The sequence below is a fragment of the Rhinatrema bivittatum genome, chromosome 15, assembly GCF_901001135.1.
Source record: "Rhinatrema bivittatum chromosome 15, aRhiBiv1.1, whole genome shotgun sequence".
NCBI lineage: Eukaryota > Metazoa > Chordata > Amphibia > Gymnophiona > Rhinatrematidae > Rhinatrema > Rhinatrema bivittatum.
The window spans coordinates 36,116,501-36,141,672 of NC_042629.1; the positions used below are offsets into that span (position 1 = coordinate 36,116,501).

The 25,172-nt window shown below is 45.0% G+C and overlaps 2 protein-coding genes and 1 long non-coding RNA gene across 4 annotated transcripts in view; 1 reads left to right on the top strand and 2 right to left on the bottom strand.

The window, feature by feature from the left end:
* The window catches only part of PPP2R3B (protein phosphatase 2 regulatory subunit B''beta), an 89,374-nt gene extending 78,171 nt beyond the window's left edge, over window positions 1-11,203 (bottom strand). The window contains exons 1-2 of the mRNA XM_029578355.1: window positions 10,801-11,203; window positions 7,680-8,103 (exon numbers count right to left, since the gene is read on the bottom strand). Of these exons, the coding sequence (XP_029434215.1) occupies window positions 7,680-8,024 (345 nt within the window). The 5' untranslated portion in view covers window positions 8,025-8,103; window positions 10,801-11,203. The remainder of the gene's footprint in view (window positions 1-7,679; window positions 8,104-10,800) is intronic.
* Window positions 11,204-11,410: 207 nt separating this feature from the next.
* LOC115076660 overlaps window positions 11,411-25,172 on the top strand; it is an 87,648-nt gene continuing 73,886 nt past the window's right edge. The window contains exons 1-2 of the long non-coding RNA XR_003852833.1: window positions 11,411-12,011; window positions 15,035-15,104. This is a non-coding gene — a long non-coding RNA (uncharacterized LOC115076660). The remainder of the gene's footprint in view (window positions 12,012-15,034; window positions 15,105-25,172) is intronic.
* On the bottom strand, window positions 20,313-24,093 carry LOC115076659 (histone H2A, sperm-like). Of its 2 annotated transcripts, none has more exons than XM_029578364.1 (2): window positions 23,954-24,093; window positions 20,313-20,957 (listed from the first exon to the last, which is right to left on the bottom strand). In XM_029578364.1, exon 2 carries the CDS (start codon window positions 20,951-20,953, stop codon window positions 20,537-20,539), a length of 417 nt encoding a protein of 138 aa, XP_029434224.1. In that variant the 5' UTR covers window positions 20,954-20,957; window positions 23,954-24,093; the 3' UTR covers window positions 20,313-20,536. The 2 variants fall into 2 exon arrangements, with proteins under 2 accessions (XP_029434224.1, XP_029434223.1); XM_029578363.1 differs by having other exon boundaries at window positions 23,923-24,076.

The window sequence follows — 25,172 nt, forward strand, 5'->3', positions numbered from 1 at the left end:
GTAAACACTGTATTAACTTCTTTAGAAGTGAGGATTCTTATGTCATGATGGTCCATAGGGAAAGGGGAAAAAAAAAAAAAGAGTCAACAATTGCCTCTATTACTCAATAAATCACAATAAATATTTCAAAACACAAAAATTTAATCTTAACAATATTAGTACTTTATTACACAGAAAATTTTTCTTTTTTAAAGAATCAAAAAATTTCAAGCAATATAAAGAAATCTTAAACCAAAACATATACACTGCAAAAAAAGGAATTTTAATGTAAAAAAAATATACAATTTCAATACAAGATTTTATCACTAAACATAACACGCCCACAGACCAAGCTTAAACTACTGAAAAGGAAAATTGGTTTTTACCTGCTAATTTTCGTTCCTGTAGTACCATAGACCTGTCCAGACTCCTGGGTTTTGCCTTCCAGCAAATGGAGACAGAGAAAGTTTTGCTGACACTGCCATATAACCTAGTGTGCCACCTGCAGTCCCCTCAGTATTGAGAAGTACTCAAGCCAAGAACCCAATACCAACCATACATCAATATCCTCCTGAACGAGCAGAAGGAAGTGGATACTTATAATACATTTTAGGAACATTTAAACGTGAGGAACTACATAAACAATCTGCATCACTCTTCAGACTATTTACAATAACCGTTCGAGCGGACTCTGCAAATCTCCCCACTAGAACTGGGCGGGACTCTGGACTGAGCTGTGGTACTACAGGAACGAAAATTAGCAGGTAAGAACCACTTTTCCTTTCCCCATATGTACCCAGATCAGTCCAGATTCCTGGGATGTACTCAAGCTTCCCTGAACACTTTCGCCAAAACTCCTGGCCTCTAAGGCCTGGACATCCAAACAATAATGCTTGATGAATGTGTGCAAGGACTTCTAGGTAGCTGCCCGACAAATCTCAAGACGATACCTATTGACATTTGGCCCAGGAGGCCGCCTGAGAACGAGTGAGCCCTTAATCCCTCTGTGACAGGACAACACTGACAGATGTATGCCAAACCTATAGCTTCCTTCAACCAAAGCACACTCATGGATTTGGATGCCTTATGACCCTTCTTTACACCACTCCATAGAATAAAAAGATGATCTGACAATCTGAAAATATTAGTGACCTTAAGATATTGCAACAACGCCCTCTTTACATCCAAGAGTTGCAACTCTCTCACGTGAGGTACTGAAGCATCCAAATTTGGAAAGGCCAGGAGCTCGACCAATTGACTTAAATGGGATGACAACACCTTCAGAAGGAAAGAAAGAACCATCCTCAATGAGACTCCTGAATCCGTAATTCTAAAAAATGGATCGCTGCAGGACAAGGCCTAAAGTTCCGAGGTCCTTCTAGCAGAGCAAATTGCCACCAAGAAAACCACCTTTAAAGTGAGATTCTTCATAGTAGCCCTTCTAAGAGGCTCAAACAGAGCCACACATATACCTCTAAGGACCAAGTTAAGGTTCCAAGAGGGATACAACTTCTGAACTGGAGGACGCCAATGCTTTACATCCCGGAGAAAATGTACCACATCTGGATGTACAGCTAGGTACTCCTTGCACCTTGCCTCGAAGACAACCCACGGCTGCCACGTGATCTGCCTTCAACCAATCCTCTATGCAAGGACAGAATATGTTACAGTGCCCAAGTAGGATCAAACCCCTGCTCCGCGGACCAAGTCTCAAAAACTCTCCAGACCCTCACATACGCCAAGGAGGTGGAAGTCTTTCTAGCTTGCAAGAGAGTAGAAATGACATCCTCAGAACATCCTTCCTCCCTTAATCGTTTCCTCTCAAAAGCCAAGCAGTGAGACAGAAGCGAGCCACCTGATCGGAAAATATAGGACCTTGGTGCAGAAGCTTTAGTAGATCAGAAAGCCTCAATGGCCTGTCCACTGCCAGATTGATGAGATATGCAAACCAAGGCCACCATGGCCACTCCAGAGCTACTAGAATTACTTCTCCTGGATGGATCTCTATACACCATAATATTTTGCCCACCAGTAGCCATGGCGGACACACGTACAGAAGGATGCCCCTCAGCCAAGGAAGAACCAAGGCATCAACCCCTTCTGCTCCATGTTCCCTTCTGCGACTGAAGAAACGCAGAGCCTTGGCATTTCAGTGAGTTGCCATTAAATCCGTGTGGGGCCCATCCCATTTGCGACGGATGAGGCATATTGCTTCCTCCAACTCCCCCCTCTCTGGGATATAGTTGTTGTACAAGCAGATTTTCTCAGTCGGCATTGTCTGTGCCGGCGATATGAAAATCCGTCCCTAGGACCATGAACTGGAGATATCTCTGATGGTCGGGCCGGAGCCCTATATGCAAGTATGCCTTGGTCAAATCCAAGGAAGCCAAGAACTTCTCCTTGCGCACCGCCACAATTACAGCACGCAGGGTCTACATCCGAAAATGAGGAACCTTGAGAGCCATGTTTACTCTATTTAAATGCAAAATTGGGCGGAATGTTTTCATCTGAAATGACGAAATAAATGAAATAGTATCCTGTCTCCCATTCTTCTAGAGGGACAGGAACAATGGTTCTCAGCATCTGCAGGCGACTGAGGGTTTGCTGCACCACTCGCCTTTTTCCTTCGTAAGTGCACGGGGAGTCTATGAATAATTCACTTAGCAGATGTGCAAATTCTAAAGCATAACCTTGCCTTATGATGCTTAAGACCCACTGGTTTACGAGAAATCTTGGCCCATTTCTCGTAAAAAAAAAAAAAAAAGAGTCAATCGACTCCCTATGACCGGAACTGAGGAGCAGGCCAGCCTCGCTTCATTGGATGTATTTGGCGCCATCACCATCCTGGCCAGAGCCATCTCTGTTTGAGTGCTGCCTTCCCAAGGCTTGCCTCTGGACTCCTCCTGAAGCCTTATTCTGCCGAAAACACCTAGTCCCCCGATCCGAGAACATGAAAGAAGGGACACGTTCCCTTCTTTCAGCTTATCCTCAGGCAATTTATGACCTTTATTCTCTCCCAGATGTTTTATCAGCTCCTCCAAGTCCTGTTGAAAGAGCAGCTTTCCTTTAAAAGGTAACGCTCCCAACTGAGACTTGGAAGAAACATCCACCGACCAGTTTCTTAACCAAAGAAACCTCCTGGCCAGTACCGCCGACATCTTTGATAGGCTCCATAGGCAACCACAGCTTCCAGCTGCTCCTCCTGCTTCACCTCTGATGCAGACATGGATTTGTCTGCCTGCAACTGCTGAACCCATTGCAGTCCAGCCCTTCGCATAAAACTGCTGCACACCACCGCATGTATGCCTAGGGCAGGCACTTCAAAAATCTTCTTGAGGTGAACTTCAAGCTTTCTATCCTGCAGATCCTTCAGCACTGCAGAACCGGCCACCGGAATGGTCATCATCTTAGTAAAAGCAGACACTGAGACATCCACCTTTGGAGCCCTCAGGAGCTCATGCATGTCCTCAGGCAAAGGATATAATTTATCCATCACTTTTCCAACCTTCAAGCCAGTTTCAGGAATATCCCACTCCCTGATCACCAACTTTCTGACTAACTTATGCAAAGGAAAAACCTTCGCTAGACCTCTTAGGCCGTCCATGACCGGATCCATGTCCTCCTGATCAGACTCCTCTCGCGGAACCTTTATCCCTAACGCCACAAGGACATGAGGGATCAGGGGACCTCTCTCTGTGGAAAAGAAGATCCACCTTCGGGTCATCCCCCTCCACAGCCAGAGCTTTCCCCAGCCCCTCTATCGAATCCTTTTCCACCAGAGCCAGAACCGCCTCAGGAGGGTCCTGTCCAGGCGAATCATCGTCTGAATCCTCAGAGAATTCATCTGCTGTGGGCATCCCAAGGACTCTCCGAAACCTCATAGCCCCAGGAGCCTGTGATGCCCTGGATCTTTTCCTGGGCCGCAGACCAACAGACTTTCCCTGCTTGGCCCTGTGCCGCCCCACAGCCTTCCTGGCCAAGTAAACCCTGTGCAACAAGACAAAATCAGAGGAAAAGGTTATAGAATCATAAGAAGCCTCCCCCAGGAAGTGCTCGTTCTGTTCTGGTCCTCTACGGGGCTCGTATCAGCCGGGGACAGCAGGGGAGGGAGATCCCCCTCCCCCTTGCAGACTCTGAAGCAGCCGGGAAGGTAGACAAAATGGCCGTCATTCCCACGCTAACTGGGAAGGGGCCCGCTGCTCCTTCCAACGTGCCAGAGAGCCTCCCAGGCCTGTGCTGCTTCCCCGACACCACCGCGGGCATCCCCGAACTATCTTCTCCCCCAGAGGGGCATCGGGAACAAAATCCAGCCTGAGAAAGTCGTGTCTGCGCATCGCTGCATGGTATGCTGTCGGGCCTCCTGGAAAAGCACCAAAAGCAAGAGCTTCTCAGCCTAGCCCCATGAGGCTTGAGTACTACTCACCCACCATGCCATTCGATCAGGGAAGTAACTAAAGAAACTTTTTTTTTTTTTTTTAAACTTTACAAGAAAGGACAAAGACGACAACAAGCACTTCCCTGCAACTGCAGAGTGGCAGCAGGCTCTGCATGTCATCCTGAGGGAGGGGGAACTGGCACCACCAGCTTTCTACCCCCGGCGGAGAGGGACTGAGCAAGAGAAAGGTCCCCAACCCTCTTTTTGTCTGCCTCAGACAAGGAGGGATGACCCCACCAGGAGCCACCAACCTCCTGGGAGGCAATTTCGAAAAGGATACTAAACTTTTTTTTTTTTTTAAATTTAGTTTCAGAATGCAGGTTTTGCACCTCCACCATCTGCTGGAGACAGAGAAATACTGAGGGACTGCAGGTGGCACACCAGGTTATATGGCAGTATCCGCAAAACTTTCTCTGTCTCCATCTACTGGAAGGGAGGCAAAACCCAGGAGTCTGGACTGATCTGGATACGTACAGGGAACAGCTCAATAAGGCAGTGGCCAGAGCAAGATGACAGTCAGAGCACAAGGGAGAGGTGAATAATGTAGAAAAATAAGAAGTAATAATGCCTCTATATAGGTAATTAGTGAGACCTCAACTAGAACACTGTGTCCAGTTCTGGACGTTTTATGTCTGAAGGGATATAGAAAAAGTGAAGCAGTCCAGAGGACAGCTACCAAAATAGTGCAGGGTCTACAACAAAAGCCCTAAGAGATGAGACTTAAGGACCTAATTATGTATACCCTAGAGAAGAGGAATGAGGAATATGATGCAGACATTTAAATACCTTAACGGTCTAAATAATTCTCCACAGGCAAACCTTTTCCATAAGAAAGACTGCTCTAGAGCAAGAGACCACAGCACAAGGCTCTAAGGGGTAGACTCAGGAGCAATATTGGAGAAATTATTTACCTGATAATTTCGTTTTCCTTAGTGTAGACAGATGGACTCAGGATCAACGGGTATAGTGTACTCCTGATAGCAGTTGGAGACGGATCAGATTTCAATCTGACGTCAGCCTTATTACATATAACCCTGCAGGTAGTGCAGCTCTTCAGTATTCTCCTCGAAAAGCATTGTGGATATATGTATGACCGAATAATTTGAATAACTTGATTAACTTTTTAACTTGGTTAACTTGATTAATTTGAGCTGATTGAATTGGCTATAGCTGGAGACCGCCAGTGCCCTCAACCGAGAAACATCGACAAGACGTCTGTCTTGAGCATCCTTGAGTGCTGCTCCTCCCTCCACCGGGATAATAGTGCACTTTGAGACCGTGCAGACCATGGCATCCACTTTTGGACATGCCAGGAGATCTTTGGCTGCTGGGTCCAGAGGGTACATGGTTACCAGAGCCCGGCCCCTTTTGAACGTGGTTTCTGGGGCATCCCATTCCAGATCAATTAGTTGCTGGACGGCTTGTAATAGTGGGAAATGGCAGGAGGTCTGACGAAGTCCCTCCAAAAATGGGTTTTGTCTTAGGTTCCCCCGAGGCACTTGTGCCCAGGATGGCAAGTTCTTTTAAGCTGTGTGTGACCAGGTCTGGAAGCTCGTCCTTGGTGAAGAAGCATCTCATGGTTCGATGGGGTTCTGTCCCCGGAGGGAGCTCCCCTTCCTCCAGGGGTTCTGACTCCTTATCTGAGATATCTGTGTCCTCGAAGGTGGGGCTTCTGGGCGGTGAGATCACTTTCCTGGGCATAGAGGGTCCTGGCATGTTGAGGTTCTCTGATGGGGCCTGTGACTGCATTATAGGAGGCCCCAGTTGCATGTGGACAAAGGTATGCAGACCTTTGAAGAATTCCACCCAGGAGATAGAAGCTGGGTCTAGACTAGGGGGAGTCGTGTCCCTGGGGAGCCCCGGTGTCCCGCTGTGTGATGCTAGGTCCGGCGTACCACTCGAGAGGGCCATGAGTTGGGTCCCCTAGGGCCTCTTCGCACTGTATACCCAGGGCTGTGGCCTCCTCATGCTGTGCAGCTCTAATGTGGCATGCTGGGCAAAGGCCCTGAGCTTTGAGCTTATTTTCAGGTGGTGCCATGGCTTGTGCGCATACAATACAGTTGTGCGCTCCGGTGTGCGAAGTTGCGTGCGTAGGTTGGTGCGCGCGTGCAGAGACATGTGCGTGCTGTTGTGCGCACGGGTCGAAATTATGCGCCCGGCACAGCGAGCACGTGGCTATGCGCTTCGCTTGTGCGCCCGGTACTTGTGCGCGCGGTACTTGTGCGCACAAGGTATTTGTGCGCACGGCTCGAGGCGGCGGACAGGGCCAAAATGGTGACTGCGACCACATGGACAATATGGCGACCACCTCGGAGGGTGTCCACGTGAGAGGACCCTCGGAACTGACCGGGGTCTAGCTCTGCTAGGGCAGATCAACCCGGTGGCACTGGTCTCGGCTAGCAACCTGTGCGTCTCCTCGAGCTTCGGAGACCGGAGACTTTTAAATAGATTTCTACCTTACCTTGTCCGGGCGCTTCCCGGTTTCGTTCCCAGTGGTCTCCGGCTGCGGGTGGAGAGGGGAAATACCTTCACCACCGCGCTCGAGGTTACACCCGCTGCCTTTCAGCCTCACCCGATGTCGGGGGCTAGTTCCCCGCCGAGGGTCGGCCGCCGGACCGAGGCTTATCTCCGAGGGATTGCGGAAATCACCTCGGGAATCTCGACTGGGGGAGGGACTCAACGGGTGTCACCGCAGGAGAGCGGGGCTCACCTGTAGAGGTAAGATTTCTTCTTAATTTGGATTTCTTTGGTAAAGTTTACTCTAACGCTGGGCTAGCGTGCATCCAGTCCCTAACTGCTATGGAGACAGAAAATACTGAAGAGCTGCACTACCTGCAAGGGTATATGTACTAGGGCTGATGTCAGATTGAAATATGATCAGTCTCCAACTGCTATCAGGAGTACACTATACCCATTGGTCCTGAGTCCATCTGCTACATGCTAGGAAATAGAAAATATTCTTCATAGAAAGGGTGATGTATGCTTGAAATGGCCTCCCCATGGCTGTGATGGAGATAAAAACTCATAAAGGAAGCCTGGGATAAACACAGAGGATACCTACTTTCAAAGAAGTGAAGGGAAAGCCAGAGCAGAAATCAAATTGGTCAGATTAGATGGACCTTATCTGCCATATTTTATATTGGGGTTGTCATGAGGTTTCAAAATGGTTCGCCTAGTCTCTAGGTCAAATATTTATGTTTTAGGAATATTGAACAGTTATAAATAAAAATCTTTCTAATTTAAAGTTAAGGGAAAAAGCTCTTACCATTTTGACCCCTGTAGATCTACGCAGTCTAGCATTAGGTCCAGTTCTTGGACTACCTAATGGACTCAAAGGGAGGTTAGAAGTCAGCTGGGATGAAGGACTACATGCAGACAAAGGTGATACAGGCAGATTATCCAACATACTCTGGCTTGCATATAAATTGTTTTTGTTCACAGAAAGAGTTTCCTTATCACCATAATCCGCAATCCCAATTTTTTCTCCATTCTTCGTCCTTCTCAAGTAATCCTTGAGCAACAACTGTGTAGGAGTCTCACTCAACCAGCAAAGAAAGACTTCGTCTACTTTCATTTTTAACACAGGCTGGAGAATTTTCCCAGCAGGCATCTTCCACAGATTTATTTTCCGCAATATAATGATATTATACTAAAGCTCCCACTTCTTGGTTCCATGCAATCAAAACTTCCTGTTTAAAAGAAAATAAAAAATAAGAACAATCAGAGTATATTATGAATTTGCATCTTATTAACACATGCATATTATAGTAATAATGAATTTTCAACTTTTCCTTTCATGGATTGAGTTGTCTCCCATTAATCAGTCCACAGGGTATAAAGGCACTGCCAAAAATTGGGGTACCTCAAGTGTACTACTGAGTTAATAATTAAGTCACTACCATTTACCACCAGCAACCCGGTAATTCTAGGCATTTGGCACCTGACCCCGGGGCTCTAAAAAGTTAGACTTTAAAATGTCTCTCCATGATAGGAATGCTTCTTTACTTTTAAGAAAGAGGATAACCAATGCACCACCTAGACAGGGCTGATTTAAGGTTTAAAACATTGCTCAATTTTTCTTAAAATCCACAAGGCTACTTGTTTTCTCTATCAGTTTGTTAAACTGTTAGAAGTAGGGAGGGCCCACAGACAGGCCTCCAGCATCAATATATTTCTCCTAGAGGAAATCACCCCAATAATTCCAAAAGGTTGGTTATGGCTGTACATTTCTTCCAGTTCTTTTTAAATATGCCACTAAAAGGAAAATGCAAGAGACTTTAGAAAAAAATCTTTTAAAAAATATTCAGAAGTGAATAATTGCTGGGTACCTAAAAATTGACACACAGCAACTACTGGTTGCTATGTGTCAATGGTCCAGGCCTAGAAGAGAATGGCCTCTATTACAGCAGGCCCAAGCCCAAGAGAGAGATACAAATAACTCAAAGGGAAAAAAATGTTCCATACAGAGTTAGAGCTTACTTTCTGGAATGCATTACATGTACATAATACATGGATTTAAAAAAATAATAAACCCATCAGGATACCCTTGGATCCCCCCTCCCCATAATGTACTGCAAATTTGAGATGAATGGATATTAAGCACAAAAGTTAAGGACGTACATGCAAACATAGTGGTCTCATAAGCCTACTATTTTTTCTTTGAAAAGTAAGCTACAAATAGGCAAAACAGAAAACCCCAACAACCTCTCACAAGCAAAAATGACAAAAACAAAAATGAAAAAACTGATCAAAACAAAAAAAAAAGGCATAGCAATGAAAACAGAAACACAGCAAAGGGGAAAAAAAACCCCAGTCCTTTACACAAAGAAATTAGCTTTTACAAAATTGTCCACCCAATGTGTGGGTAAAAATACATGCGTTGGATCTTTAAGCATGTTTACCCACAGTGAGGCCAATGCAATATAGTGTGCTCTGCTGAGTGCATGGCTTTACATGCGCTTGGACATGCATCCAAAATCCTCATGCAATAAGGGAATTAGCATGTCCAAAACACGCATCCAAACCAGCACGTAGCTAATAGCACTCAACACATGTAAATTCATGTTGCATGTGCTATGAGGCCATGGCGCCCATTTTAACACTGCAAGTTTAATGCTTGCCCAGGAGCAGGCATTAAAGCATGTGGTGCTCAAGGGCTGACAAAAAAAATAATCCTGCTTTCTGGGATGCCTCTTATTAGTATCCTAGCGATATTAAATAGGAGGAACCACAGAAAGCAGAATTATGTTCCACTCAAGGGATTATCAAAAAAAAAAATCTTTTCTGTGGTTCCTCATAGGGGGAACCATAGAAAGCAGCATCCCCAAGGTCTGGTTTCATTCACTGCCAGCAGTGAGTGAAGGAGTGAATATATTAAGTGTCAGGCACATGATATTAATTTATTCACACCTTCACTTCCTGCCAATTGGTCCATTCACTGTCATATGGGAGGGAGCTCTGGCCAGGCTGTTCTAGACACACAGCCACTTGTGGGCACCCCATGCAGAGCACTAACAATGCACAAATTATCCATTGTACTGCAGCTCATTTGCCAACTGCATGGAGCACCCAGGACAAGTGGATATGCACCGGTTCAAAAAACACACACCCAGTTCAGACACGTTTTTTACGTGCCTCGGCATGAGTGAGTAGAGACATTCCCAGAAGCAGTTTGCACCTACCCATATACTTTTGCATTTCCAAAAGCATGCACATATATTTCCTAACAAAAAACAAAAAAACTGTGCGCACATATTAGCAGATGTAAATGTGTGCAGGAAATTTTGTTGGGATAATTTGTAAAGAGAAAGTATGTGTATACTTTCTCTTTGCAAATTGGTGAAACACATGTGGGTAAAAGTACTGCAGCCTTTACACCAAATGCATGTTTATACATTCACAGATCTAAAGTTTTATTTCTAGGGAAAAAATGTGGATCTATCCTGATATTATGAAGATTACACAAGAAAGATGGAGGCTATTTCTTGCCAAGCCAGGGCACCCATGCTCTTGGGAATGGCTTTTCTTCGTTGGTACTCTTGTAAACGTATTGTTAATTACGCTGGTGTTGGCTATCACTCTCCCCAATCAATGACATTAATTACTCTTTATTAGCAATACAATATTGTGATATAGCTCTGTTTTAGGCATGGTTCCTGTTCCTTTTCTTGGCGATATTGCTCCTCAATTTTCCTCTCTTTCCGCCGTCGCCTACATTTTGGGGGACTAACGTGAACTTTCTGGCCTTTCGGTTTGTTTTTTCCTTCTTTACTATTTCTATTACTTCAGAGAAACAGTTCATCGTTACTAATACCAGTTTGTTTTTCTTTAAACAGATATGAATTACGAAGAAAAACAAACTCATTCAAAGTGGTAACTTTACTTACGCTATAAGACAAACCCCCTGAGCTAGGTGCAAAGGACCAAAAGGCGGTCGCCCATAGCCTCTGACGGGTCAGAAGAGCGCCGGATAACCACCACCTAACCGCGCAGCCACCAAAGGCCGTCAGAGAACGCTCGGGGGTCAAGCAGGGCCGCCGGAGCCGGGGAACGCGGCCCCGCCCCCCAAACAGCCAGGCCGCGCGACAGGACCCAAAGCGCGCGACGTCGGCGGCGGCGGCACGAACTGCCCTACCGCACAGAGCCCCTGCCGCCAGCCCAGACACCGGGCTGACCCATGGGGTGGTAGGAAATAACGGGGGAACCCCCCCTTTCACCGTCTCTACTCGCGGGCCTGCAGAGTCGCCGCAGCGACAAACGGCAGTAACGCTTGGGCCGCCGGCTCCCAGGAACTGGAAGTGACGTAGGGCCGCGGCGGATCTATGGCGCAGGCGCAAACGCAAGGAGGGGGCGGGATTAGCGAGAGCTGCGCCTTGCCGGGATTCCTTCTTCCCGCCAGGCCTGCGAAGGCTGCCTGAGGTGTAGTAGTGGGTTCGCCCTTTAGAGCCCTGACTGCAGGTCTAATTACGACTTTGTGGAAGGTCCATTTGTGGATGATACTACGATCTGCAATAGAGTGGACACGCCTGAAGAAGTACAGAGAATGAAAAGAGATTTAAAAAAAACCTGACAGCTGGGATTCATTGCTAAGTGCAGAGTCGAGCATCAGGGGGGCAGTAATCCGAAAGAGCTGTATGTGATAGGGTGTAAAAGACCAGGAGAGGGATCTTGGCCTAATACCGTAGTATCTAGAGATCTGAAGATGGTGAAGCACTTTGACAAGGTGATAGCTAAAGCCAGAAGCATGCTGGAATACATTGAGGAATAACCGGGGCCGGATTTACACCTTTCTACGCCCTGGGCCTAAGCACAAATCTGCGCTCCCTCCCCTTCAAAAGTTGATTTATCATTTTCAATTTAATATGTAATCCCTGCCAGTTATTTGAAACCTATTTAAACTTGTGACGAGTGAACCCAAGAAGCAAAATAAAACAGTCCAAAACCAGTAAAAAAAATGTTCAGCCCACGGGACCCGCATCGCCTTGTGGAAGTTCATCTGTCCGACCCAACCTGAAATATTTTGAACCCGACCCGGCCTGCGGGTTCGGGTCGGGCCAGCCCGCAAAATGCAGACATCTGCGTATATAACCCATATGAGGTACGACGATTACTTCTTTGGTTAGTTCAAATTATTCACCCAGATGGCATATTCGATACAAAAAACAGCGAATAAAATTGACATAAAATGCAGAACATTTACATCGATTCTCATCTGACATTATAAAATTTTATTGAAATGTTTTGCATTTTGTGTCAAACTTACATTACACCACATTAAATGATGCTGCATAAACAAGCCATAAGTTGTGTATGTTTCATGTTTTGTAATAAAAATCGCAGCCCCTTATAATTTGGCGAACACCCTCATCAACTTTTTCTGTTTACGGCTTTCAGCCCTGAGTTAACAAAACAGTATATAAAAGTAGTAGTGATATATTTTACGTACCTATTATCAGTAGATATGTAGAAGGCAAGCGATATGAGCCTAATGAATCACTTGGAATCACTATTGTAACGCCAAATCTGGAATTTTCCTTTAACACGTGGTTTACGCTGAGTGTGTGAGAGAGAAATAGCAAATGCTTTTTGCCTGTGACTGAGCAAGACAGTGCGAACTGTGGAGCTGGGCAACGTAAATGTACCGCTCAATTTATTTAAAGTATATAGATGTAAATTTAAAAAACAGCATTTTATATGGCCTTTTCAAAATAATACTGAAAAATGTGTAAATGTTTGATTGTTATTTCTGCTGTATATACGCCCCCCTGACTGCTGCACCCTAGGCCTAGGCAGAGGTTGGCCTTATGGGAAATCCGACCCTGGGAATAACCAGTAAGAAAAAGGAGGTGATAATGCCCTTGTACAGGTCCTTGGTGAGGCCTCACTGGGGAAACAAATGCAGTTACTACCCTTAAACAATAAGCCTAATACTTTGATGCAACTCCAACATTGCTCTTGGCTTCACTGGCAAGCATAACAGGGAGTTGGATTCAAACAGCAACCAATAAGGGCCTTGATTTTTACAACCTGGGAAATTGATAAGCATGGCAGTAACCTGCACAGTGCAGCAGCTTGCTGGCAGACTGGGTGGACTATTTGATCCTTTTCTGCCATCATGTCTATGTTATCGCTCACATCTTCCTGCTTTATGGCCAAAGACTTTTGATCATGGTAGAGGAAGAAAAGAAAAGAGCTCATCTCGTAACTCTGGGATTGGAGTTCACCCCCTGGAGCAAGAGATGAGCTGGGGAATACAGCAGCATTACTACCATGATAACAAGCACCAGCAGTCTGCAAGTGCTTCAGTCTAAAGAAAACAGCGAGAAGTAGTTATGCCAGAAGATTGCCAGATGTAAAAGATCAATTGAGAAACCTCATTGATTCTCCTTTGACCAAAGTTAAATTGGCAGTCCTAATATAGAATGTTTTATAGCCTTTTATTTAATGCCAGATCTATGCAAGGGTAACCCCTTTGAGAACTCCCAGATTGCAGGAGCGCACACTTGTTATCTACCATGACCTCTGTTTTCTGCACAAAGGTCTCCCGGTGGGGAGGAGGATACAGGGGAAGCATTGCAGCTTACTTTGAGCTTCAGTAATAGGGTTTTGTAATGAGACAGTGGGTAGAAAACAGCAGAAGGGCAAAGACCTCCTAGGCACCAAGACTATGGCAAAGTGGCACGAATAACCTAAGGGGGCATAAAGGGTACCAGCAGTAACAGTTCTTCAAGGCATTGTCAGAGAAGCAAAATAGCAGCAAGAGCGTCAAGAACATTCCCAAGGCTTCAAAAGAGGGCACAATTCTAGGCTGCATTGCTTCCCCCATGGGCTTTAATGGGGGGAGGGGACAAATGAACGAAAACGGTTTCATTTGAAACGAATGACTTACAAAACCAACATCCAAAACAAGTACGGTATTTTGCCTTTGCACGTCCTTATTTACCATTCATCTCATTTCTCTTCAAGTGGTTGTTTGGCCCAAAGCTTGGCTGTCAGTTAGTGCTGCAGTTTTAGTAACATAACCTGGCTCTTGAGGCTAAAGAGAGATGCTTATTTTATTTTATTTATTTTAAGGCTTTTTTTATACCGAGGTTTAGCTAGCTGCCTTCACTCCGGTTTACATCATCAACAACCATTACATAGAACAGTATGTGAACTCAGAAAAAAGTGAAACCACGAGTACTCCTTATTGCATATAACAGGATCTGATCTGAGGAAAAAAGCTAAAAACTAGGGGGTAATTTTCAAAAGGAGCTGTGCATGTAAATGTATCATTATTGGAGCAATTTTCAAAAGCCATTTCCTTGAGTAAAGTGCAAGCAAATCCTATGTTCAATGCCGTGGCATTTATTGGTGGCAGTTTTCAAAAGCCCCACTTACACAGGTAACGTGCATTTAGCCACGTAAAACCCAGCTTTGCTCAAGTAAATGCTTTTTAAAATGCAGGCCCTTAGTGAGCACTTTCCGCTCTTGTTTTAAGATTCCCCTAAAGAATTGTTACCGGCGTTCTTACATAAAAATGAAGACTTCTTTCATTTTAAGAAGTTAGTAGTAGGATTGTTTGAAGGGCCTGTGGTGGGAACCTGCTGTCCTCTCTCTGCTGAGACCTCAGACGATCGCGGTTCTTTAAGGGGCCTGCAGGGATCCGAAGCCATGCGAGCCCATCCAACAGGAGCAGCAAAAGGTTTAGAAGACCCTAGGAGGCAGTGAAGCGCCAGCAGCGTAGGATGCTGTATGAAAGCACGCGGACCAGACTGGGAACATTCTTCTCCAGAAACAAAGCCTGACCCAATGCTGCAGTGGGGCGTTAACACCACCAATAGTAGTGGCTTCCAGATCTCAAGCCGATCTTTAAGAGGGCAAAGCACTTTTGGAAAAAAAAACAAAACAGGGATGTATTTGATCTTTGATCTCATCTATTTTACGATGCCTTTAAAAATGGCTACAATGCTTTGCATGGATTGTCTAAATGAATGCCTAGACTGTAGTGGTGATGTAGTGCCCTCTGCTGGGCTGGTACATGAACACAAGGCCTCCTGCTGCTGTTGAGACTGCACATTCGAGTCTTATGGTCCAGTGTGACTTCCATCCGTGTGATGCTCTGTCATTTCCCCCCTATAGGTACCAGAACAAGGAGAAAAGGCATTGAATTTAAAGCATCCCGCCACCGGCACTGATGTTAAGAAAGTTGGTAAGCTTATTATAGACATGACGAAGGGTTGAGTATTTGTATTGAGTTTTCTGGCAGCATGTTTCAAACAATAAAAGCTAGGAAAAAGAGAAAAGATTTTGCTGATCGTGTTACCTACTAGATCAAAAGATTTGTTAACAAGGTTAATTGTGAATGGGTTAGGTAAAATTCAGGTCTTTGCAAACAAGAAAAATTGTATTGCTTTACTTTTCTAATCAGCAAGTGGAGTAAGCATACATTTCTATTTAATTAGGCTGATGAAGCAATGAAATGAGTTTTATTCAAATTCACACAGAACTTGCATTAGATAAAAACGAATTTCAAGGCATATATTCCTTCTGTTCCAGTTTGGTTGATGGATGCTTTTATTTAAAAACTTTTATTCCATAGCTTCCTAGTAGCTGGGCAGCATGGGCCACAAGCAATCATACAATTACAATAAAATAGGTAGATGTTTTATATACCATCATTCCAAATGTAGATCGCAACACTTTACAAGATCTGCAATCACATTCATGACAAAGTTAAAACATTTCCACGTCACCCAAATGCCTGTTCAAAAAAACATTGGCTGCGGGCCTTTCCCAAATAGTTTTGCATCCTGTTGCTTACGGAGCTCTACTGGCAATTTATTCCATTCAAACACTGCTACAGAACTGAAATCCTGCACTTGTCTAAACCCCTTTATATTGAGTAGCAAGAGGAATAGCCAAAAAGTGGGCACCTTCTGATTATAGAGACAGTTTGGAACGTACCACTCAATATAAAATTTAACACGCACAGGAAGGCGCCTTTCAACATTTTGAACACACAATGTAACAGCCGAAACCTTACTCCCACCTAACTGGAAACCAGTGGAGATCTCGCAAAACAGGAGTAACTTGAGAGCGCAGCGGCGTTCTGAGCTAACTGAAGAGCATATATTAATGTCAGGTAGTCCCAAATCAGGCCAGCACAGTGAGCGAGGTGGCTTAAAACCAAAGGGGTAGATTTTATAATTCTACGCGCGCGCGAACAAAAGTACACCGGATTTTATAAGATACACGCGTATCCTATAAAATCCGGGGTCAGCGCGTGCAAGGGGGTGCACATTTGTGCAACTTGTGCGCTGCCCGTTCCCTCCGCCTCCCCCCCCACACCTCTGTCGCAGAAGCTCGAAGCAGGCGTAACTTTGTGCACACCCTGTTCCGGTCCGGGGGCTGGCCCGGAGTCTGCGGCCACGCCCCCGGGCCAAAACCATGCCCACAGCACTGCCCCCGGATGACACACTGACCACATCACGCCCCCAGACACGCCCACCCCAAGAAAGCCCCGGGACTTACACACGTCCTGGGGCTTTGCGCGCGCCGGAAGCCTATGCAATATAGGCTTCCGGCGCGAATAACCCTTTTAAAATCTGGCCCAAAGCCTGTATTACTGTGTGGAAAAGATCTTGGGGTAACAGATGCTTCAGCAGTCTCTTGTAAAAAGCCACCTTTATAATGCACCATATTTGCTGTTTCATGGGCAGCTGAGTCCAAAAAGGCTCCCAAGCTTTTTACTTCCATTAGAATGGGAATAGAAAATCCATCTGCCAAAACCATATCCAGCGGAGCCCTCCTATCAAAACCCTTTCCCAGCCAGAGAATCTTAAGTTTTGATATTTAAAAACAAAAAAAAAAAAAAAAAATCAGCCACCCCCTTATCTCCCTCATTAACTTGTAGCTCAGTATTTGGTCCACCTGCTAAGAAACTGCACATCATCCACATCCATAAAAAGTTGCATTTGATGGCTGTAGCAGTGACACCAAAGGGGAAAGAAAGTAAATAGCATTGAAGTGCCAACCTATCAGATAAGATGCCATGTAGCATGCTGCCTGCCTGTACTCTCTGCATCCGTCCTATCAAATGGGATGGGAAGCAGCTCAGGACTGTGCTGCCCAAGCCATAGGAGGAAGAGAGTCCCAAGCAGAGTCTCATGATGGATCATATCGAATGCCGAAGCCAAATTAACTGAATCAAAGTGGCTGCATGGCCTTGAACCTAACTTTTCAAAAAGAGTATCCATGAAGCTTAAAAAGCAGATATTCTGTGTTATGCTGCCTTCAGCATCCAAAGTATATTGGATTCAGTAACAGATTTGCAGATATAAAATCTGCAAGCTGTTCTAATACTGACCGCTCCAAAAATATTTGGAACTGTTAGTAAGTCTGAGACTGGTTGATAATTCCCCAAGTCAGTAAATGGGAGCTTTTTATTTTCACTTATAAAGTCTTATCCTTGCCTTTTGAACTGCTAGGATTCTACCACCACCCAACCATTAATCATTTGTCAATTTCAAAAGATAGATCCTTCAAGCTTTTTACAATCATAGATGGTGAAGGATCTGATCTAGAAGTCATTGATTTTAAGCCAGACACCTTTATGCCAACTTCCTGTAATGTAGTCACACGAAACTCAGTCCACAAGTTATTCAGGGAAACAGCTGCTCTCATAGATTCTGAAGTTTTTGATCAAAATCTACCAGCAGCTCATATGCTAGCATATCATTCAGAGTCAGGGGGTTTGCTGTTAGCTTTTTCACTACAGAAAATAAGCGAAGCAGCTTATCAATGGCACACCCTTTTAGGTCCTGTTGTAGTGTAAGGAGTAATAGCGCGTGGAAGACACAGCCACCCCCAAAATTAATAGGCTCATCCACATGCATGTAAGGAGTGTAATTAGTTATTCACCTGCACATTTTACTTGTAGAAATTAATGCCTGCCCAAGGGCAGGTATTAACTTTGAAAGCACTGGGAAAAGTGTACAGAAAAAGCATCCATGCACTTTAACTCAACCCCTGCCATACCTTGTCTTTCAACACAATGGCTGATAGATGGGTTTGCAGACTTCTGAGCAAGTTGCCCCAGAATATGAAGTAAGGGTAGAAGAAAGTGTGCCCCCCCCTGGTACTTGTGTTTGTAGAGGCAAAGAGGGTGGCAAGGAAATTGGAGAGACTGAAGGACATCAAAAGATGAGAATACTGTCCCTCTATAAGCAGGCACTAAGTGCCTATCAATTCTTGTAGGGGAGCAAAAAGCCTATTATCAGGCCAATTTAATAAGAGGTGCAGGAGAGCCTGTGCTCTGAATTGGCCCTAGCGCTTCATTTAAATACAGAATCACACAGCCCGGTACATGTCGGGAGAGTGGGCACAGGAGAGCATCTGTTTTCCAAACCCATGGCTGTCAGCAGGTTTTTAAGACAGCTGCCAGTGAAGGTAAGTGTCGAGCCTGCTAACAGCTGCCTCTTCTGCTAATAAAGAGGCACTAGGGGCACTACTGGCCCTAGTGCCTCATTACAATACAGAATCGCAGGCCCAGGCACACGTCAGGGGAGCAGGTGCTCAATTTGGAGTGCTGGCTCTCCTGCACCTTTTCTGGGCAACTTGATCGTAAGTCTGCAATCCCATCTATTAGCCATTGTGTCCAAAGACAAGGTATCCCAGGGGTTGAGTTAAAGTGCACAAGCCCATGCTCCTTATCAACTAATGAATGGACACCTTGTCTCCCCTATTTACCTTTTACTCCTAAAGTGAAGCAAGTTAAGTGATCTGACCAAACAGCTTCTTATATATTTATACTCTCCAAAAAGCTAACATTACAATCCCTACCCAAGAACAGATCCAAAACATAGCCTGCCTTATGACTTGGCTCAGAAGTTAGCTGTGCTAACAGCTTGCAATAGTGAAGCAAAGCTCTCTCTTCCCATAGCATTGCATGCTGCCAAACGCAGATACTAGAATCACAGGAGTATGCAAACTCACTGAGCAGGCATAGGTCAACTACACTTTGACCTGGAGGAAAATAAAGAGTACACCTTGTCCAAGCCCGAACAATAAGGCCTGACTGGGGGAGGATCCCACCTCCCTGCCTTTTAAGGCAGCATTTGTTCCCCCAAAGTCTTACCATGTGTCAACCTTTAAGTGATCTCCAGCTTTATGGTGGAATAAAAACCATTAGAAGTAGCCACTTTTGTACTAACCCCCCCCCCCCAAAAACAAACAAACCACTGTTTGGCTAGTAGCTCATAAAATATGGCTCGCTAGAGACAGCCCTACATAGCCTGTTCTTCAGACCCCTCCTCAATTTAAACACTTTTTACATCAAAAGAATGTAAATTCCTTATTCTCACAGCTTAAAGAGTTTAAAATGCCAGATAAGGACAAAGATGAACATCCTAGTACATGACAAGTCAAGTATGTAAGAAACAGGCAAGCTTTAGGGGTGCACCTTTTCTACAAGTAAGGGAAGGAAAAAAAAAGACCTAGGCAATGCACTTGTTATACTAGGTTAGCAAGTGATGCTATTCACTGCATCCTTTTAGTAGTTTTATACCATGAGGGGAAGATAAAAGGGGTATTCGTTGCATATTTAATGCTTCTGAAATGAGTTTTGTCAACTGCCAATTCCACAAAGTATCTTTATGCAGAGTTACAGCCCATGCACTATTTGGGCATTACTTTGTGTGAATAACTAGCGCAAGGAGACTGGTGCCAGACTAGAGGGCCTCTGATGGAGCACTACCATTGCCAGTCCAAGGGAGAACCATGGAATAGACAGAATGGTTAGCCCAAGTCCTATTAAAGGAAGTAGTTACAATAGGCTTTAGTTTGTTAGTTTGAGTGCTTCCTCAGGCAGAAGTGACCTCTGTTGGGTCATGGTATTGGCACTACAACCCTGTGTTTGCTAAGGCCCAGGGTTGAGACTCCATCCTGCCCTCACCAACTTGTTCCCAGGCAGGCACCAACTGCTTCTCCTGCTCGAGCCCAGCTAACGTAGACTTTGTATTACTATTGTGCCACAAAACTCCCTCTGCTGGCTTGGGGAGCAGAAAGCCTGTACCAGCCCCCCCCTCCCCCCCACCAAGGGTTGCAATCCATTGGCTGTCAGGATTTCCATGACTCTCCATGCTTTCCAGTCCCCTCAGAGCAGATTACATTCCCTGAGGCAATGGAGGGTGACTATTTGCTCAAGGAGCAGGATTTGGACCTCTGGGCAGATTTATTCTGGAAATCCTGAACACTCACCTGGCTTGCTGCCTTTGGAAACACAACAGCTTGAGTTGTGAGCATTCACCATAGACCCTGGCCCTATTTCTGGCTGTACCAATGATTTCAGCAGGCTGTAGGGCAAAGGCTCTACACACTTTATATATATAATAAAATAAGTTGAATGTGTAGGAAGGGATCCAGGTATATTACAAGTTCAGCTTTATTATAAGTTTTCACATTAAAAAATAATGGAGTGCACACATGTAATCAAAGTCCAAGTGCTTGTTACCAATGTCTACATTCTGAATTAAAGAGTAAACAAGGCAGGAGCTTGTACTCTATTGTGCCAGGACCATAAAAGCTAAAAACGCTTCTTAAAAGTTGCATAGAAGTCCTCCAGTTAGCTTGGAGGGCAGGGTCTCAGAATTCTTGGGAATCCACAGGTTTTGATGGCTGGATGGGTCCCCTCAAGGTCTTCTTGGGCAGAAGCTGAGCATGAATATTTGGCAAGACCCCTCCCTCGGCGATGGTGACGCCACCGAGCAGTTTGTTGATCTCCTCATCATTCCTAATAGCCAGCTGCATGTATCTTGGCATGATCCTCAACTTCTTGTTCCCTTTCGCTGCATTCCCAGCCAACTCGAGGATCTCTGCCGTCAGGTACTCCAGGACTGCAGCCAGGTACACTGCAGCCCCCGGCCCGATTCTCTCAGCGTAGTTTCCATTCTTCAGGAGGCGGTGGATTCGGCCCACAGGGAACGTTAGACCTGCCCTGGCTGACCGGGATTTGTGTCCAGCAGCTTTGGGTTTCTGAGTAGTTTTTCCACGTCCTGACATTTTCCTACCAAAAAAGAAAAAAAAATTACAGCATTAACATCCCTCCCTCTTGGAAAGGAAGTTCAGTGCCCTGTTTGCCAGATGACGTATTTGTAGAAAGTTCAGACTGAGTCCAGCTCAATTCAAGTACTACAGCATGTTTTAGCTCCCCCCTAGTAATGGATGGCTAGAACAGACTGCAGCACCCTGGATTTGACCAGTGGGCATAGAATAAAACACTTTAAGACAGGCTTGAGAATTAAGGCACTTATCAATATGAAGTCTGCCTCAAGGTTTCACGAGATGCATGGAGCACAGAAGATTTAGTGCTCCCACTGTGGAAGGAAGGTAAAGGTAGCCGGGGTGGCTACACGCAGCTGGACAAAAAGTGAGAGTAGCAAGAAGGGTGAGCTCAGGCTCCATCTTGACTGAAGATTACAAATATCCATTCCTTGTTAAAAGCAGACAATGCAACCCCCCCCTCCCATATAGCTTATCCTGATCTGCAAACAAAGTAGTTCTTTCTAGGATGAAATACCTTGACATGGCCAGTCTGTTACTTTTAGAGCAATAATAGGGACAGCCACATTATTAGTCCCCATTTGTTTTTAAACTTCCTTTTGGTGAGGGAAGAGTGAGACAGATGTGATAAGATACCAGACCGTGCCATGAGGATTCTGCAGTAATAGATACACAGATGTTCCTCATCCTATCAGTTGCTTAGTGAGATTTAATTCCCAAGCCAGGAGTGTGCACATTGTGTTACTTACTATTTCCAATCTTAGTAAGTACCACATCAGCAGTGCAGGCTATTGCTCAAATGGTGCATTTGCTAGAAGGCCAGTAAGTATTAAAATGTTGTATTACAAACAGTTGTAAGTACATAGTAATTAGCTACAGTCAATTAACTTGGTGAAACAAAGTTGTACCTTACAGCGAATGGCAAGAGGATGCTAGCTTAAATGAAGGATTTATTTTATTTTATTTGGGAAGATCTGCCAAAATGGGCCATTCATAGTCTTCTAGTATGCACTTTATAAGATTAGTCCATGACATAACAAGGAATCTCAGTGAGGACCAATAGATCTGACCTCCTGCCTCCCTACTCCCACCTCAAAATACACCATCAAGTGCCAAATATGCAGGATTGTTTAAAAACTCTTCATCTAAATTGAGAACCAATGAAATTACATTTTAAATATCAGCTTCCTATAAAGGTGTTAGAAGTGTACATGGATGACACTAAGATCCACAATAGGGTTGAGACTCTTGAAGGAGAAAGCAGAACAATTAGTGATCAAAAGCTTGGCAGGTAATATTCAATGTCAATAAGTAACATCATGCATGTTATGAGCTGTATATTGGAAGGGGCGGCATAGAGACACAGACTGCCTCCATTGATGGCTAGACCAGAGGTGATCATGTCTGGTGAGGCCTCACATGAGTACTGTGTTCAGTTCTGCAGGCCATCTCTCAAAATATGTGAAAGAGGCCACTCCAATGGGTGCAAGGTTTGCACCAGAGATGCAGGATAAAACTAAGACCTAAACATGGAGGAGGGCAGAGATTGAGCTAGGATACAGATTTATATACCTAAAACGTATTAGATATGCACTAGCTTTTTCCAATGGAAAGAAAGTCAAACATAGCTGTAAGGGGGTAAGAAGGGTGGTTGGTGCCTGAATGCTGTCCTGGAGCATGTAGAGATAAATTGTGATGTGACTGAATGTCAAGGGCATGAGATGAAGTAGTAGGTGGGGGAGGGTAGTCTTGTAGGAACTTTGTAACCTGTATGGAGCAGCAGTCAGTCCTAAACATTTTGATAGGCCATTTACTTACAGATATGGGAGTGGAAGTTTAAGAACTTTTAATACTAATCTTCATGAGGAAAGAGTACAAGGGTCAAGAACAGCACCACTAATCCAAGTGTCCCTTCTCAGAGAGGCTATATGCCTGACGTGATCTGATCAAGGGCCTGTTTTATATGTTTGATACCCCCCCCTAAACTATGCCTCTAGTTCTGGAATCATTCAGCAAGTCCTGCCCTAGCAGCTCCGTACTAAGAGACAGTAAGAGCCCTTCATGAATGCAGGGAAGAGTAACTGATCATTGGTACACCACCCCTGATCGTAGGATAGGCATACCATGCCAGCATTTATACTATAGGACAGGGATGGACCTATTGTTAGAGGCATTCAGAGCAGCAGCCAAAGCCTTCTCCTAAACCTCTTTGGGGCAACTCACTTTAGAACAAGTTCATGCCCCTGAAGAACAAAGTTTAACTGGGTCTCTCAGGTAGAGGGCACCCTGAGATGCTAGATACAAGTTTAAGAGCTTTCATAAACCAAAATGTACTGTGGCCGGTCTTGTTCTCAGCCAGAGAGGTAGGCACTGCTCAGAGCCTACACTTGGGTTTTATGTACAATTGTTTATACCCATTTCTTTTTTATTAAATGCCACTTGATCACTTCAGGCTATTTTTAGTAGCAATAACACATGTCAGAACAAGGGAGTAGAGAAGCAGGACAATATTTCTCAGACAGAAGATAGCTACACAGAGGTCACAGGAGGTAAGAGTTATTAGGCCAGATAGAAAACTATCAGAGATCCAACCCCTGGCCAAAGAACATTGAAAAAGAATAGGAGACAGTAGAAGGGTCTGAGGCCTCATGGCTTTAGGGCATGTTGTGAAAGAGTTTGAATATGTGCATAGACTTGTTTAAAGAAGCAGGTCATATAAGAACCTATGCTAATAGAAGCACAAAGGATACACTAGCGAGCTCCCAGGACCTTCATAAGGAAGACAGGTTCCTTGGGACAGGGGATCTGGTAATAGCACCATGAGAAAGAATCACCAGCAGATAGCTAGAAAGCCCTAGGACTTTGAGAAGATTCACTATCCCAGCAGCTTAGTACACAGTACAAGGAGACACACAATTTACTAGTAAAACAGCTTCAAAAGCACATAAATTAAAGAGTCAGACCCATACCTTAAAAAAAAGACAAATGTATTCTGCTCACCACACTATGTAACCTCTTACAACTCAAGCTGCAAACGGTTTCTTGCAGACAAGTACTGCCTCTGCTTCTTTTAACTGCTAGAAGATAGCATTTCTTATTGGCCCCTTATACAGCTTGCTTTTAACTTAATCAGCCACACCTGTCTTATTGAGCCACCTCCTCCAGCCCTAGCCTTAAATAGTCCCCCAGATACTGCCACCTAACCCAGGCTAACCTTTAACGTCCGGTCTGGCTGCATGCTGAGTGGTGTAGGGGTTTTTCTTTCTTGAGCAGGGATTCCCAAACCGGTCCTGGGAGCTCCGCATATCATGGAGACTCAGACTATGCAAATTCACCTCATGCATATTCATTGTAGATATCCTGAAACCCCCACTGTCCCCAGGACAGGTTTGGGAAGGCCTGATACACTGGTTAGTGCTGCCACCTTGCTTCAGGTCAATCGAAACTGATCCAGTCCTGGATTTTGCCGCATTGCTGGTGAACTGGAATCCCAGGCTCTGCAGGACCTTGGACCTTATGTTGGGTAGAATGAAGGAAGACCACATCGCCCAGCTGTTCTACAAGTATTACCTACCTAGTTCCATTTCATCGGGCTATGTCAGCACGTTCAAGGCTGGTTTTCTGACTCCCATGCTAATGCGAATGCAGTCTGGTGCTTTTTGCTCTGCAGGATGGGAACTGAAAAAGCAGGACACTAGACTGACAAACTCTGGCACATAGTGATCTCAGAGAACCTAATGATGCTGAAACAGGACCAGTGCAAGGGTCTGTAGCGCCCTAGGCAGACCAATGTTACAGCAACACCCTCCCTGCCCCCCCCCCAAAGCTACACCAAAACCCTCCTGGAGTTGAATGTGCCCCCTCTTACAGTGAGATATATAGAGTCATATTCTCCTTCTTATAGTGCTCTCTCTCACTGCCATGCCACTCCACTTGGGAATATGGTGCCCTTCCGTCCTTGGACACCACTGCACCTACCTATGGCGCCTTAGGTCGCCTGTTGCCACCTGCCGGCCCTGCACTGAAGTGCAATAATTATTGTGCTATTTGGCTTCCTTTTATTGAAAATACTGTAAGACACCTGGCTGTCTCTCTACGCTGTCTCTCTATTGTCAACATTTCCTCATTTTGTCCTCAGTCTCCCTTTGGTTCTGGGTTAATGTCGCATTTGGTTGCTTTTCTCAGGAACACTGTCACTTGCAATAGCATCAGGGCCCTG